Source organism: Mustela putorius, unplaced genomic scaffold (genome assembly GCF_011764305.1).
Source record: "Mustela putorius furo isolate JIRA1106 unplaced genomic scaffold, ASM1176430v1.1 tig00003987_pilon_pilon_pilon, whole genome shotgun sequence".
Taxonomy (NCBI): domain Eukaryota; kingdom Metazoa; phylum Chordata; class Mammalia; order Carnivora; family Mustelidae; genus Mustela; species Mustela putorius.
The window spans coordinates 3629353-3643121 of NW_025422126.1; the positions used below are offsets into that span (position 1 = coordinate 3629353).

The window sequence follows — 13769 nt, forward strand, 5'->3', positions numbered from 1 at the left end:
GAAGAAAGTGCTTCCTATAGTCTAACCTCAATTCTCATTTCTCTCCTCCTTCATCTCTGCCCAGGCCCTCCCATACCCCTGCACTTCATGCTTAGGCAGCTCTGACCTCTTTCAGTGCTCACATAAGCAAAACCATGCTTGCTCTCCCCTCAAGACCTTTGCACGTGGCGTTTGCTCTTCCTGGAGCTGTCAATTCTGCCTGAAGAAGTGACTCTTCTCCTAAGGGCAGCCCCAACCACCCCTCCCCTGAAAGACCTTCCCTAGACACTGGCAGAGGTAGGGGGAACCATGGGCCTTCCTCCATGTGGCCATTGCTGTGTCCAGCGCCCTGCAGAGTTGCCCTGTTTGGATGGGCAGCATCCCAGGACACACCTGCTAAATGAATGAGTGAATCCTCACCTCCCTCCCCTGTCTCTCTCAGCCCCTGCCATCCCCCCTTTCCCTGGATGACTTCACTCACCTGCAGGAGGGACAGAGCTGGAGAGGGCCTCGGTCCCCTACTCCCCCTCCTGTTCCAGAAGACTTCACCCTCATGCCCACAGCCCACTCTCCCAAAGCCAGGAGGTTCCACACCCCTCTGTGCTGGTAGGAAGTTCTTTCTGTTGTCTATCCTCACTCCCTTTTTTATCTATGCCTACTTCTTTATCATTATTCTTGGAGAGGGGTCAGGGACTGCCCCATCTCAGTTTTACCATCTGTAGTGAGATAAAGGCTGCTTTTCTCTCCCTACTCTCTGCCCAGGATGTGTTCATACCACTCCTGAACCATTATGCTCCGGCCTGGACCTACTTGGGAGGAAGGATGGTGACCCAGGATGCAGAAGGGACACAAAGCCAAGCAGCCAGGTCCTGGGGAGGAGCCCAGGATAGATACAACCACTCCAAGAGAAGGGCTGCTCAGGAGGGAAGGGATGAGCATCCTGTCCCACGGGGTATGTAAGCAGGGCTGGGTAGATCTGTGGGCAAGTTGCAAAGAAGAGTAAACCAACTGCGAGAAGGCCCAGATGCTCTATACGTCCTTTCCTGCTGGGAGGCTGGACAGAGCCTAGATGCCCAGCCCTGTGCTGGGAAGCACAGGGAGAAGGCTCCTGCCTCAGAGAAGCTCCTTGGTGGGCTGGGTGAGGACCGCACACCCAGGGGGCATCACAGAGGAAAGCGGAGTCTGGGCTACAATCTTGATACTGTACTGTTGGGGAGACTGCAGGGTGGGTCATGGGGTCAGAGGGAGGAAGAACCAAGGAGGGCTTTCTAGGGGAGCCTTCCTATTCAAAAGCAACTTGGTCGAATGAAAAGAAGTCCAAGCCCCTTAGCCTGGCATCTGAGACTCTACCAAATCTGGCCCTCCCTGTCCTCTCTTCTTCTCCACTCCCTTCTTGCTCCCACCAACCCAAACTCTTTCTGTCCCTTGGTCACATAGCAAGTTCTCACACTGACCCACCTTTACATGCTGTTCCCTCTGCTCTTCCCCTCACGGGCCATTCCTATCCATCCTTCAACACACAGCTCAAGTGTCTCCCCCTCTGAAGCCCTGGCTTGGGGGGTTGGGCCCCACGGTTCCTGGGGCTCCCTCTGCACAGCACCGTTCACACCACAAGGCTGTAGGTTTCCAGTCTTGCTTCCCTCATCAGACCAGGAGTCCCTGAGAGCAGGGTCTGGGGCTGTGTCCATTCTGTGTCCCTAGTGACCAGCCCACTGGGCAGCAAGCAGGCATCGGACAGTTGCTGCTGAGGGAATAAATGAATGCGTAAACACAACAACACCAGAATGGGAGCATACCGAGTGGGTAGGTTGTATAGGCCCAAGCCTGGGGAGTGTAGGCCTGACTTGACAGCAGCCTGGCTCAGGGTGAGACTCCCAGGCCATTAAGACAGAAGGCGGGTACTGCTGGGAGCTCTGCCTCCCCTATTTGGCTAGATCCCAGCCAAGCCATCAGCAGTCCCTGGGGATGGGAGGCTAGAGTGGGAAGCAGCAAGAGTGGCAGGAGCTGCTTGGTGGGCAGGGGCAACTGAGGGGTGCAGGGAACATAAAGGCAATTAACTCTCACTGAGCTGAACCAGCTCAGGCAACCAACAGGTCCCCTGCAGAGCCTGAGGAAGGAGACCGAGGTTCGCGTCTGCTGAGGAGCTTCAGCCCTGGCCTTGCAGCCAGACGAGGTGGACAATTCCACAGCCTCAGTACCCCTGTCTGGGAAGAGGCAGCTCCATGATTTCCAACCCTTGGCACCCTGGCTAGAAACCCGCTGGGGATCTCTCCTGTTCCCTTGTTGGAGGGGCTTTTCCCTCCAATACCTGACCCTCTGAGGTCCTGGCACCACTCCTCCCACCTGAGCCCAAGCCCAAGCCCAAGCCTCCTTGACATTTCCCTTCCCACCTTCTTGCCCAGGCCCTCCAACTTCTCCCTTGGGAAAGACCCTGGTCACCTCCCCCTTGGTCCACCTGGTCCCAGACCCCCTAAATGCCCACACCTGCCTGGCCTCCACGCCCCTTCCCTCTCTTCCAGTTCCACTGTGACAGTGCCACTGAGGCAGCTTTCTCAACCCCAAACCTGATTCTGTCCCTCCACCATACGGAGCCTTCTCGGGCTCCCCAGGACCCTCAGGGTTAAGCCCAAGAGGTCTGGAGTTCCCAGTCCTACAGGATGAGGCTGCTGCCTCCCCATTTAGCCTCCTCACAGCTCCAGGCACATGGCCGTTCCCCCCCAGGGCCTTTGCTTATGGTGCTCCCACTCCACCCCCACCTGTTAGCTTGATCCTGATCTTTATGCTTAATTATTCTCAAGCTATTTTATGTCTAGGAAGCTTAGGAGGCCCCAGAGGGCAGAACCATTATTGCCTGTTTCTTTCCTGCCTCTCCCCGCAGGGTGTAGTATGAATTGTCCTGGGCTCACAGGGGTGGTCACACGTTCAGCCACCCCCGCCCTGCCTCAGTGGGCCACAGTGTCCCAGCTGTGTCTTCAACTGCCAGGGGAAGGCAACAGCCATCCACGCCCAGGGGGGATGAACACACACACACACACACACACACGGATACCAGCCACACAAGCATCAATATCCACTCACACATACCAGCATCACACTCACACACCCACACTCGAACACTCAGGTTAACAGACATCCACATCTATACACACACACACACAGCGCAATGCTAGTATTCACATGTGGACAAATAAGCACACACACATGAATGTACTGGAATCAAACAACGCACTTGGTATGGGGGTCACTCTGTTTGCACATCTTAACATGCCTGTGAACACACCAACTCACATACACACACCTGCGCCGACACGCAGCGCAACCTGCACCCACGCGTGCACAGATGAACTCGTACGGTCACACCGCATGGCTCATGCATCCGGACAGGTTGCTGCCCATCCCACCACCCAGGACTCCACAGGCCCCTCCACGCCCCAGTGTCCCCTTGTCCCTCACAGACGTATGCACACACATACCTTCACGTGTGGGCAGAGGCCTGCCCCCCTGAGGACTTGGGGAACGCATGTCACTTGTCACCCACCTTGGTAGCCCTCAGATGGTGGAGGGCCACCTCCCCAAAACCACCCCCCTACCTGCACTATTAACCACGCCCCCCCGCCCACCGCCAGCATGTGGAGAACCAAGAAGCTGGTGGCACGAGGCCTCATTCAACTAGTCCCATGGCTCTCTCCAGGATGGGTGTTTTGGGGGTAAAGTTGCCTAAACTGGTGGCTGTGAATCCCAATCCCATGAAAGGCAGTTGCCCCAGACCCTGTTCTGTGCCAGCGCCACTCTTATTCATATTCATGTTTGTTTTCTCCCTCCCTCATTCTCTCTCTCTCTCTCTCTCTCTCACACACACACACACACACACACACACACACACGTGGTCCTAGACATCTCATCCTTCTCCAGGGTTCTGAATCAGTTTAATCTCGGTACCCTCCCCCCCTCCCCCCGCCCCTGTCCCCGCCCCAGAGCTCCTTGGAACTCCCTGCAGACCTCCCCCACCCCCAGCCCCAGGAAGGATAATTCAGGTTCATTACTAACCCCTCCCCCCAGCCCCTTCTATGGGACCCCAGCCCCATTGCTCCCCAGGTTGATGCCAGACACCCCCCAGCCCTGTGCAGAGGCCCCCCAGGTTATAGTCCAGCAACCAGACTCCCAGGAGCAGGGTCGATCCCCGATCCTCCCACGTGGCTCAGCTCCACGCCAACCCCAGCTCTTCACAGGCACTCCCAGGACCCTTGTCCCTGGTGCGTCTTGCAGCCGCTCACCCAAACCCCAGCCCCTCGATAGTACTCACGGCTCAGCCGGTCGCGCTGCCGGGTACTGCTGGCTCCTGCAGAGGATGGAGTGGCCGCATGCCTGCCCCATCGCTCCTCATCGTCTGCCTCCCCAGCCAGACTAAGGTGGCACCTCGCCCTGTCCACCCTGCCCGGGGTGCCAGGCGGGGTGCCTGGCCCGGTAGGCACGGGGACCAAGAGCCGTAGCCTGTCCCCAACTCAGCCTGGACTTGATACCCCGACCTAGTGCTGCTGCTGCCCCAGTTGCTCCCACCTCTCCTGCTGCCACTGCCTCTGCCGCTAGGCTGGCTCTGGGAGGAGGTTGGAGCAGGTCTGATAATGCAGAAGGGGGAGGGAGGAGGGAGGAGGAAGAGAGAGGCCCAGACAGAGAGGCAGAGAGGGAGGGAGGGGTAGAGAGAGACTCTGGCTGGGAGAGGAAAAGAAAGATTCACACACAGAGGAACAGACAGAGACAGAGAGAAACAGACAGGAAGGAAATGCGTGAAGGAGAGAAGAGCAGGATCAGAGCCTCAAAGAGATCAAGACGGAAATATAAAGAGATCAGAGAGGCATAGGGAAAACACATACAGATGAACAAAGATAGAAAAGAAAAGAAAAAAAAAGTCAAGATGGGAGACAGTGAGCGAGAGAGAAGCAGAGAGAGGAGCTTAGAGAGGTTGGAGGATGAAGGATTTGCACTGTGCATGGACTAGAATGGGAGCTAGGGGTGAGGGGCAGAGGAGTGGGACCCAGACCCTGCACTACCCCATTCTGGAGGCCCTCAGGGTCAGGGGACACTTCTGAGCTCTCCTCAAGTATGGAAGGGCCCCGCTCCAGGCAAAACCAGCTCCTCTGGGCTCCCTTACTGAGTCTGCATCATAGTCCTGGGGCGTGTCCCCAGCATGGAGCTGGGTACACAGGGGGGTTCGGGGACTTTTGCTAAGGGCGTTTGGACTCAGAGCCTTGTCACAGAGTCCACTTTTGGTGGCTCTGCTTAGTCGGAACACTGTGGGACCTGATGCTGAAGTATGCACTTTTTTTTTTTTTAGACTTTAAGTAATCTCTATAGCCAATATGGGGTTTGAGCTCACCTCCACTAACTTCTTCATTCATTCACAAGCACTATCTAATGAAGTTGGCCAATGTTAGACAGGACTCAGACTGTTCCTTGCCTTGGTGAAGCACCAAGTCAAGGTGTATGTGTTGGGGGGGTGGTTATGTTGGGGGTGGTGTGACAGAAGCACAGTGTCTGTCATGCCCAAAGAGGACCCTAGACTCAGTCTAGGATTTGTGAACATCTCTGTAAGAGAGGATACCAGGTGGGTCTTTAAAGGACCCCAGGAGAAGGGGGTGTACTCACCAGTAACCTCACTTCTCTGACCAGAGGGGGCAATACTCCTGGCTCCACACACCAGGATCCAGGCTGCAAAGCCCATGAGACTGAGTGAAAACCCAGCCCCTGTTAATGGGCGCGGGGGGGAGGGCACACAACAGTGGTGGGATGGACAGGAATGACCCGGCTTGTGCATGAGGCCTGTCCAGGCTGACAGAAGGTGGCCTTCTCATGGCTGAGCAAGTGTCAGGAAAGAAAATGGGAGGGAGCTTTTGCTTCCCACTGTGGTCCCAAAAGGTAAAATTTCAGACCTCTGAAAGCTCTGGCCGAACTGTTTTCTCAGCCTGACCTGTACCTGGGACCTCGCTGCCCCATGCCTTCCAGCTGGGAAGGCATTTTTCAGCCCAAAAAGCCCAGGCCCTGGCCCATGACCAGACTCGGCCTCTCACAGTTCCCCTTCACGCCCCGAGGAGCCCGGCAGTCAGAAGCTGAGTCAGAGGGGTTCAAAGCAGGGCACAGGGGAAGCAGGTGCACAGAGGCCTCACCTACCACCCGGCCTCCTCTCTGCCCTCCCACTCTGGAAACCGCAATGGAGGCCTCATCTTCAGAAATTTCCTGGGAATATACTCAAGCAAGTCAGGGAGAAGGGAAGGTCTCCCCCCATCCCACTGCCACACCAGACTCCGCAGCTGCCCCAAAAGTAAGGAGCCTGCAGAAACGAAGCGCAAGAGCCAGAACTCCTGGGTCCTGGGGTACTCCCGGGTTAGAGGTAGGCAGGTGGAAGTTCAGATCCCTGCTCTGCCACGTGCCCTGGGCAACTTATTTAACCTCTCTGAACTTCTATTTAGTTTTCTCATCTGAAAGGAGATGTCACAATTTCCAAGCTCGAAGAACTGTGAGGCTTTGGAAATGTCTGCCAAGTTCCCAGGGGGAGAACCTTCTTCCTTCCCTCCCGTCGCCCTAAGAGGTTGAGTTGATGGGGCTCTGAGAGTAACGGCCTCAAATGCTGGGGCAGGGGCTGCGTGCCGGAATGGGGGAAGGCCTCTTAAAGGGGAGAGGGCCGGAGGTTTCCGGCCTGCTCTCAGCTCCTCTGGCTGCCTGCGGCCTGGGAGGCGGCCCCACAGGAACCCTAGGCCCGGAGCGCTCACGGCGAAGCCCCGCCCCGCCGCAGGCCCCGGCCGCTCTCCCGGGTGCTGATCCGGGCGTGCCGCGCTCACAGGCTCGGGCCGTCGTTGTGCCGCCAGTCGGCAGACCCCGGGTAAGGCTAGTTGGCGGAACCGGCGGGAGGTGAGAGGAAGCCGGGAGGGGGTGGCTGTCCCAAGCGACGGGAGGGTGCAGCCTCTGGGATCCAGCCTCCGCCCCGCGCCCACTGCCTCGCGAGGGCTCCAGGCTCCAGCTAACTCCTCATTGCCAAAGAACGCGGCTTCTTCCCAGCGCCCTCTCCCGCCTCCTTCCTGCTCGGCTGTTTCCCTCCCACCTTCCAGACGGCCCCTCCTCTGTCTCTCTCGCTGCCTCATCCTGTCTTTGCCCCCTCAACATGGGTTCTCCTCACAGGAGCACCAGACCCCCTCTCTCCTCTTTCTCCACCCTGGACTCAGGGAGTTTGGAGCCTTCCCCCAGTGCACCATCTCTGAGTGCTCCCGTGCAGGCCAGCCCTCTCCCCAGGGCTCCAAACCTCCAGTACAGATTGCCTCTTGGACATCTGTGGGAACATCCCAGAGACCCCTCACACTCAAATATTCAACAGCCAACGTATCTTTTGTCCCTAACAAAGGCATCAGCAAACTTCTACTCTGGAAGCCTCAAAGTCATTTTGCCCCTTTCTTCTCCTGCACTTCCTGTGTAAATCTGTCACCCTCCTCTCCCTCTGTAATCCTCTCTTCTGTCCACTGCTTCTATCCCTCCAGGCCCAGCTTACTTCCTCCTCCTCTGGTCTTTCTCCAGCCCCTCCAGAGCCCTCAACCCCACTATTCCACGCTACCCTGCCCCTGGTACTATCTAGCTCGTCATAGAACTCTTCCTTGAAAGCCTTGCATAGCTCCTCAGTGCCTTCAGGATAAAAGCCAAGCTCGTCAGCCTGGTATTTGAAGTCTCTTGTGTTCGCTGACCTCTCCGTTCTCCACACGGATGGGGTCTAGTCCCTAAGCGCGCATCAGTCCTTTTTTCCTCCTTGACTTGGTACCCTCTGGTTCCCAGGCTCACTTCTGCCTCTTCTTGCTTTTCTCTGCCCATCCCAAATCCTGGCCTATCCTTCTTGGATCAGTTCACACACTTCCTGCCCTCACCCACAGGGGACAGGGTAGACAGGAGGAATCACTGGGTTCTGGGCTGAGCAGCTGGATGACACTTCTCTCAAGGACAGGCCAAAGTCCTCTTCACCTCAGCCCCAATCCGTAGCCTTGGGGCAGCCTCACCAGGTCCGAGTGAGAAATGTTGTGGAAAGTAAGGAGCAAACACCGATGAGTGTGGAAGTGAGACAGTGCTTGAGAGCTCGGCACAGGACCACACCAGAGCAAGGTCTCAGAACAGGCTGTAGGTGGATGGTGAGGGGGCCCTGATTGCCCCACTCTGTGGGAACCACTGCCCCACCCACCCACCCAAGGGCAGACTGAGGCCATGGAGCATCCCTTGGCCTTCCTGGGGGGAAGGCTGGTAATTGGCAGAACATGGATTTCACGGAGGCTCAGCCTGAAAACTCCTGGGTGACTCCCTCTGGCTGAGAGCCAGGATGGGCCCGCATCTGAGTCTTGGCAACTGAAGCCCAGGGGTGAGCGGGGGGAGTGGGGAACTCGGCTCCATCTCACAGTGCTTCTCTGCCTCCCACTCAGCCAGGAGGATGCCACCTGTGGCTTCAAGGACAATGGCTGAAGAAGCACCAAGTCCTCGCCAGAGGCCTGGCATACTTCCCTGTGTTCCCATACGAAGCACAGACCCCATCACGCCTCAGGTGACAAGGCCCTTGTTGATAAAGGAATAAAAAGCCATGCCAGGCTCCAGAACAGCTCTAAGCTGGTATGGCTTCTTCAACACCTCGGTAAGGTGGCTCTGGGGCCCCAGAACTGAGGGTTGAGGCACTGTGGGTCTGCTTCAGGTCCAGGATCAGTCCGAGCTGTCGCATGAAAGAAGGGGTGACTTCACATGGGGGTAGTAAGCTTCCCTCTCCTGCTGGGCAGGGGAATGAAGTGGTGGAGCAGATGGCCAATTCAGGAAGGGGAGAGGCAGCCAAAATACAGCCCCTCAGCCCAGAACCCAGTAATGCTTCCTGTCTCCACTGCTCTGTGGATTTGGTGGGGGTGCTGAGCTGGCCCACTGAGGATGGAGAGATTTGGGATGGACAAAAAGAGAGGGAAGTCAGCCTGAGATGGGGCTAGACCAGATGCTTAGAAGGGCCTTCTGCCTAAGGTCAAGGTCATCTCCAGGAATATGGATCAGACAGCACAAGATGCCAGAGCCGGTGGAATCCAGCCCCTTATGGTGCAGCGGGGAAAACAGGCAAGAGGGCAGAAACATGCCCAGCTCACACAGTGAACAGAGGGCAGGCCAAGACCTAGGACCAGGGACTTGTGGCCACTGCCCCACTCCACTACCTCCTCCTCCTCACCTCTTCCGCTGGGGTACACAGCTAGGAAAGAAGGCTGTGGATATAGCTCCTGACCCCAGGGAGGTATCCCCAGGAACGTGGCATTTCAGCAGGATAGGTCTGAACAGACGTGGCTTCCGTGGCTTCATACTCTGGGGAAGGTTTCGCCCTTCCTGAGGTTCTGGCCCCAGCTTCCTCACCTCCACCACCCTCCAGTGAGGCAATTCTCCTTCCAGGAGGCCCTGAGCTACCCACTCAGCCCCAATCTACCTCTTCCCCCGTAACTCCCCGCACCTGAGCGGGGGCGGGAGGGGGTGTGACTCAGTGGGATAAAGGCAGCTGCTATATTTGAATGATTACATAAGCTAGGAGGGAGGCAAGGTCGGTAGACAAGCTGAGGCTGGCACCCGGGAAGCAGGGTCTCCACCCTCCATCACACAGTGCCCGCCTGGGCTTGGACAGGACTCCACGAGGACCTGGGAGGTGTGAGCTTGCATTGCTGGACTGTGAGGGATGTCCTCCCTACGGCTAACCACAGTAGAAAGGCTCTGTTCCCTCTCCACCTTCTTAGAAAAATAACCCTGTGGCTTCTAGAAACCTTATGGCCAAACTTAGACTAAGCCCCAGATCCTTTCCTTGAACTCTCTCCAGAAGGAAAGACAGAACGGAAAACATGGTTTGTCACTGACTCAGAAAAAGAGTGCTTGCTGGGAGGGGGGGCACCGGGCCTGAGGCTTTGCTCACCTGCACCTTATGGGAGGGACCTGTGTTCCTTCTCAGCCACGTCACTTACTAGTCACCTGACACTGTCAAGTCCGTGCCTTGGTTTCTTCACCTATAAAATGAGAATATCTTCCTCATGGGGTGGGTTTGTTGTAAGGATCAAATGAGAAAAGACAAGCAAAGCCTTAGCCCTGGTGGTGGGGGGGGAGCTTCACTGTGGCTTATCAGTATTACCATCTGCATCACTGTCATTGCCAACACTAAGGACTGGCTGGAGGCCTCCCAGATTGGAATGATGTCTGTGCCCCAGTGACCACTGACCCGGGTGGAAGGTGGGAACCCAGAGGAGAGAACTGATTCTGAGAGTCAGGAGCCAGACTTGCTGTGTTCCCCTAAGCAAGCCCCTGCCCTCTCTGGTCCTCAATTAGTAAATGAGCCCTCAATGAAAGACCCCCGAGGCCCTCAGCTCTGGAGCTCATGTTAGCGAGAGAATCCACCCTCCCCCCCAACTGGGGATTCGTGACTTGCGGCGCTGAAAGCTGCAGTGCTTCAGGGTGGGGGTATCCTGGGCTGGTATGAGCTAGGGGTGGGCGCCAGCACAAGGCCCATCTCCTCAGAGCTGCTTGGCAGCTCCTAGAAGGCCATGGGGGGCCCCTAGGAGGAGGAAGGCTGTGCCCACCCAAGCTGTGTTACCATGACGCTGGTCTCCATGGTGCCAGGCACACAGGCGGAGGGGCTGACGTGACAGGATCTGGAGGCTCAGGCCCTTGGGTCCCCTAGGCCTGTCCCTCTGTCCCCATAAGCCCCCATGAGGTCCCCAACCTAAGGCCCCCAGGAGGGAGGGCAGGGAGGAAACACAGTTTCTATCTCAGGGGGTCGAAAGAGTGCTAAGAGGACTCAGAATGACAGAGGCGCAGGGGGAGAGAGACAGGAGCAGAGAAGTGGCAGAGAGGGAAGCACTGAGGAGCTACAGAAACAGACGGAGGGAAAAGCGGGTGGTGGGGAAGACGTGGGAGGGGGAGGATGCTATCATCAGGGAGTGGGCTGTGTCTCCCAGGCTGACAAGCGGTGGGAGGGCTGTCCAGCCCATCTCTTTGGTCTCAGTGTCTTGAGGTGGTTGGTGGTGGGAGGACAGAGTGGAGGAGGAGGAGCAGGGTGGGGGCAATTTTCCTAGAGAGCTTTGTTGTGGGGGCGTTCAGACACGTGCCGTGTATGCGTGTGTGCGTGTGTGTGTGTTGGAAGTGCAGGCTGAGGTGTGCAGGCACGTGTGTACAGGGCATGAGTGCATGTGTGGCATGTGTGCGCCCGTGCCACTGTGTCTCCAGGGTGATAAATACAGCAGGAGGAGGTGGAACCAGGGAGAAGAAAGTGCGGAAATTTCCACAAGCTGAGAGTGGCGTGGGAGAGGGGACATGCCAGGACTGGACCAGCTCGGGCTGACTGGGGGACCCTGCCCTGGTAGCTCCTCCCTGGGCCAGGTCCTAGCTGGGGTCAAGTGACTGGACACAGGCACACATACACTTAAGTGCGCACAGTGCGGAAGAGCAATCCAGAAGAGCTTCCTGAAGGAAGTGTCTTATTGGAGGAGAGGTTGAGAGGTTCATGCCAGCTGTACTTACGTGTGTATGTGCGACAGACAGACATTCCCCAGCAATTAGGGCCTGATCACACGTTGGTCACAGAGCTAGCTAAAGAAACAGGAATGGTCTCTGGTGGGGGAAGACCCCAAGGAGCCCATTTGACTGGGATGTGGTTACATTTAAGAGGCAAGAAGGGCAAAACCCCAGCACCAGAGGCATGGGGGAGAGGCCCCCAGGGCACTAAGCCACACCCACAACGGGTTGCTCATTACAGGGTCACAACACCTTGCCCCCGCATCATGCTGTTCCATCTTCTTAAGACACCTTTCCCTCTTAAATCCACCTGTAGAAATCTGCTCGTCTTTGTAGCCTCACCTCCTCTGTGGAGTTTTTCTTGATCAATACCCCTCCTGGAAGGGCTCCCCCTCACCGGCATTTACTTATGTGCTCCCCCTCAGTGTCCAGTAAAGCTCTGTACACAGTAGGTGTTCAAGAAGGGCTTGTTGAAGTAAAAGATACGAGGCCTGGAGAAGACTCTGGATGCCAGGTCTCCCTAGACATATGCGGGAAGGGGATTACCAAGGGATAGTGCGAGTTACTTCACACATATTAGCTCATTTAATCCTCCCATTAGTAGGTACTATTAATACCTCCAAAGTAGACGTGAACAGTGAGGATCAGAGACCTCAGGAACTCAGCCAAGGTACCAGAGCTTATACATGGGAGCGTGGGCATCTGCCCAACGGGTGTCCAACACCCATGTTCTTCCCAGTGAGCTGTGTGCAGGGGGGAAGCCACCAGAGCACTGGGCCCGGTGAGAAAGGCTCCACTCCAGGCCTCCCTCCAATCCCTTGGATCTGGGGGAAGGAGGAGGCAGGGCCCATCTTCCCCTCCCCTGTCCTATGGATTTCTTGCAGAGCCTGGGGGTCTCCCGAGGCCCTCCAAGGCTGCAGAACACTTTGCAGGGTAGGCGGGTCGAGCAAGAAAGAGGTAGCAGAGAGAAAGAGTGAGACAGACAGACATCCCACCCCATCACCCAGCCCTTTCCCTCTTCCCTCCTCCCTCTCCATCCATAATGCTCTCCACCCAGACTGACTTGCCACAGCCTTCTCTCCCAGGGCTCACTGTGGTCAGGCCCAGACTTGGGTCACCGGGTCCATCTCTCCAAACACCTCACCCTGGCTTGCACCCCTTCCTACCACGTATACCGGCAAGGCTTCCAGTTTCCAGGGCCAGCTTGGGGGTACCTCCTCCTCCAGAAAGCCCCCTCTTCTCCAAGAGCTGCTTCCCACCCCTCAGTAGGTCTAGTTCTGGGATCTTGACACATCCCACCCCTCCCCCACAACCCTAACCTCAAATGTGAATATAAACCACTCAGGGTCCCAAGAGGCCCCATTTCTTGGAATCCCTGTGACCAAGACCAGCAGAGTCTCCTGCCCAAAACCACCCATCACGCTGTTGTCATTGCCATAATTCATTACAGTTGAGACCTGAGGCTCCTGTTGGGATGTTGTCCCTGATCCCAAAGGAAAGCACTTTAAGTTATCATTAACTCCTGACAGTTCAGATCCCCTTTCCCAGGGACGTATGGGGCCACTTATAAGAGGAGAGAGAAGAATTTAAATCAGGAGGGATACAGAAGAGGGAGACTCCCTCCCCCTGAAAGAGTGACTATAGAAACGAACCTCAGGTTTGATTCAGGAAAGCTATGTGACCTTGCACAAGTCACTTCCCTTTCTCTGAGCCTCCTCCAGGAGGAGACAGTGCAGAGAGCTACTCTCTCCTTCTGGCTCCTAGATTCTGGGAGTCCACAGCACTTGGTGTTGCCTTTCAGAACATCACTAGTCTTGGAGTCAAAGGCAGGGCCAGGTCCCACCCCACACTCCAACAGAACACCACCTGGGCCAGGACAGCCACACTGGGGTCTCCAGAACCTGCTCCCCGATCAGTAATGTTGAGCTATCCATGGCTGCCCCCTGGTGGCTCAACTGAGTCACTGCAGCCAGTCCCTGAGCCTGGGCAGCAAGGCTGGCAGCCTAGCATTGGGGCATTTCCAGTCTTACCCACCAGACTCTCTCTACTAGCTGGTCAATCCAAGGTGAGATCCAGGGAAGAATTCCAGCCCCTGAGCAGTTGGACGACAATCTTGTCCTAGCTGCAGGCCGAATGGTCGGACTTTCAATCTGTCAGCCTGGCCCGGAGCAGCCCACATAAGGGAGGATAAGAGTGGGACTCAAGGGGCTTAGCCCCAGCCTGTGAAACTGGCCAGGAGACCTATTCCAGTCTGACAT

The 13769-nt window shown here is 56.6% G+C and overlaps 1 protein-coding gene across 2 annotated transcripts in view; it reads right to left on the reverse strand.

Moving 5' to 3' along the window:
* The window catches only part of PDE2A (phosphodiesterase 2A), a 91236-nt gene extending 86573 nt beyond the window's left edge, over positions 1–4663 (reverse strand). The window contains exon 1 of one of the 2 annotated variants that reach the window (XM_045071434.1): positions 4283–4663. In XM_045071434.1, the coding sequence (XP_044927369.1) occupies positions 4283–4353 (71 nt within the window). In that variant the 5' untranslated portion in view covers positions 4354–4663. The remainder of the gene's footprint in view (positions 1–4282) is intronic. The other variant, XM_045071435.1, reaches the window with a different exon arrangement.
* Positions 4664–13769: the final 9106 nt, after the last annotated feature.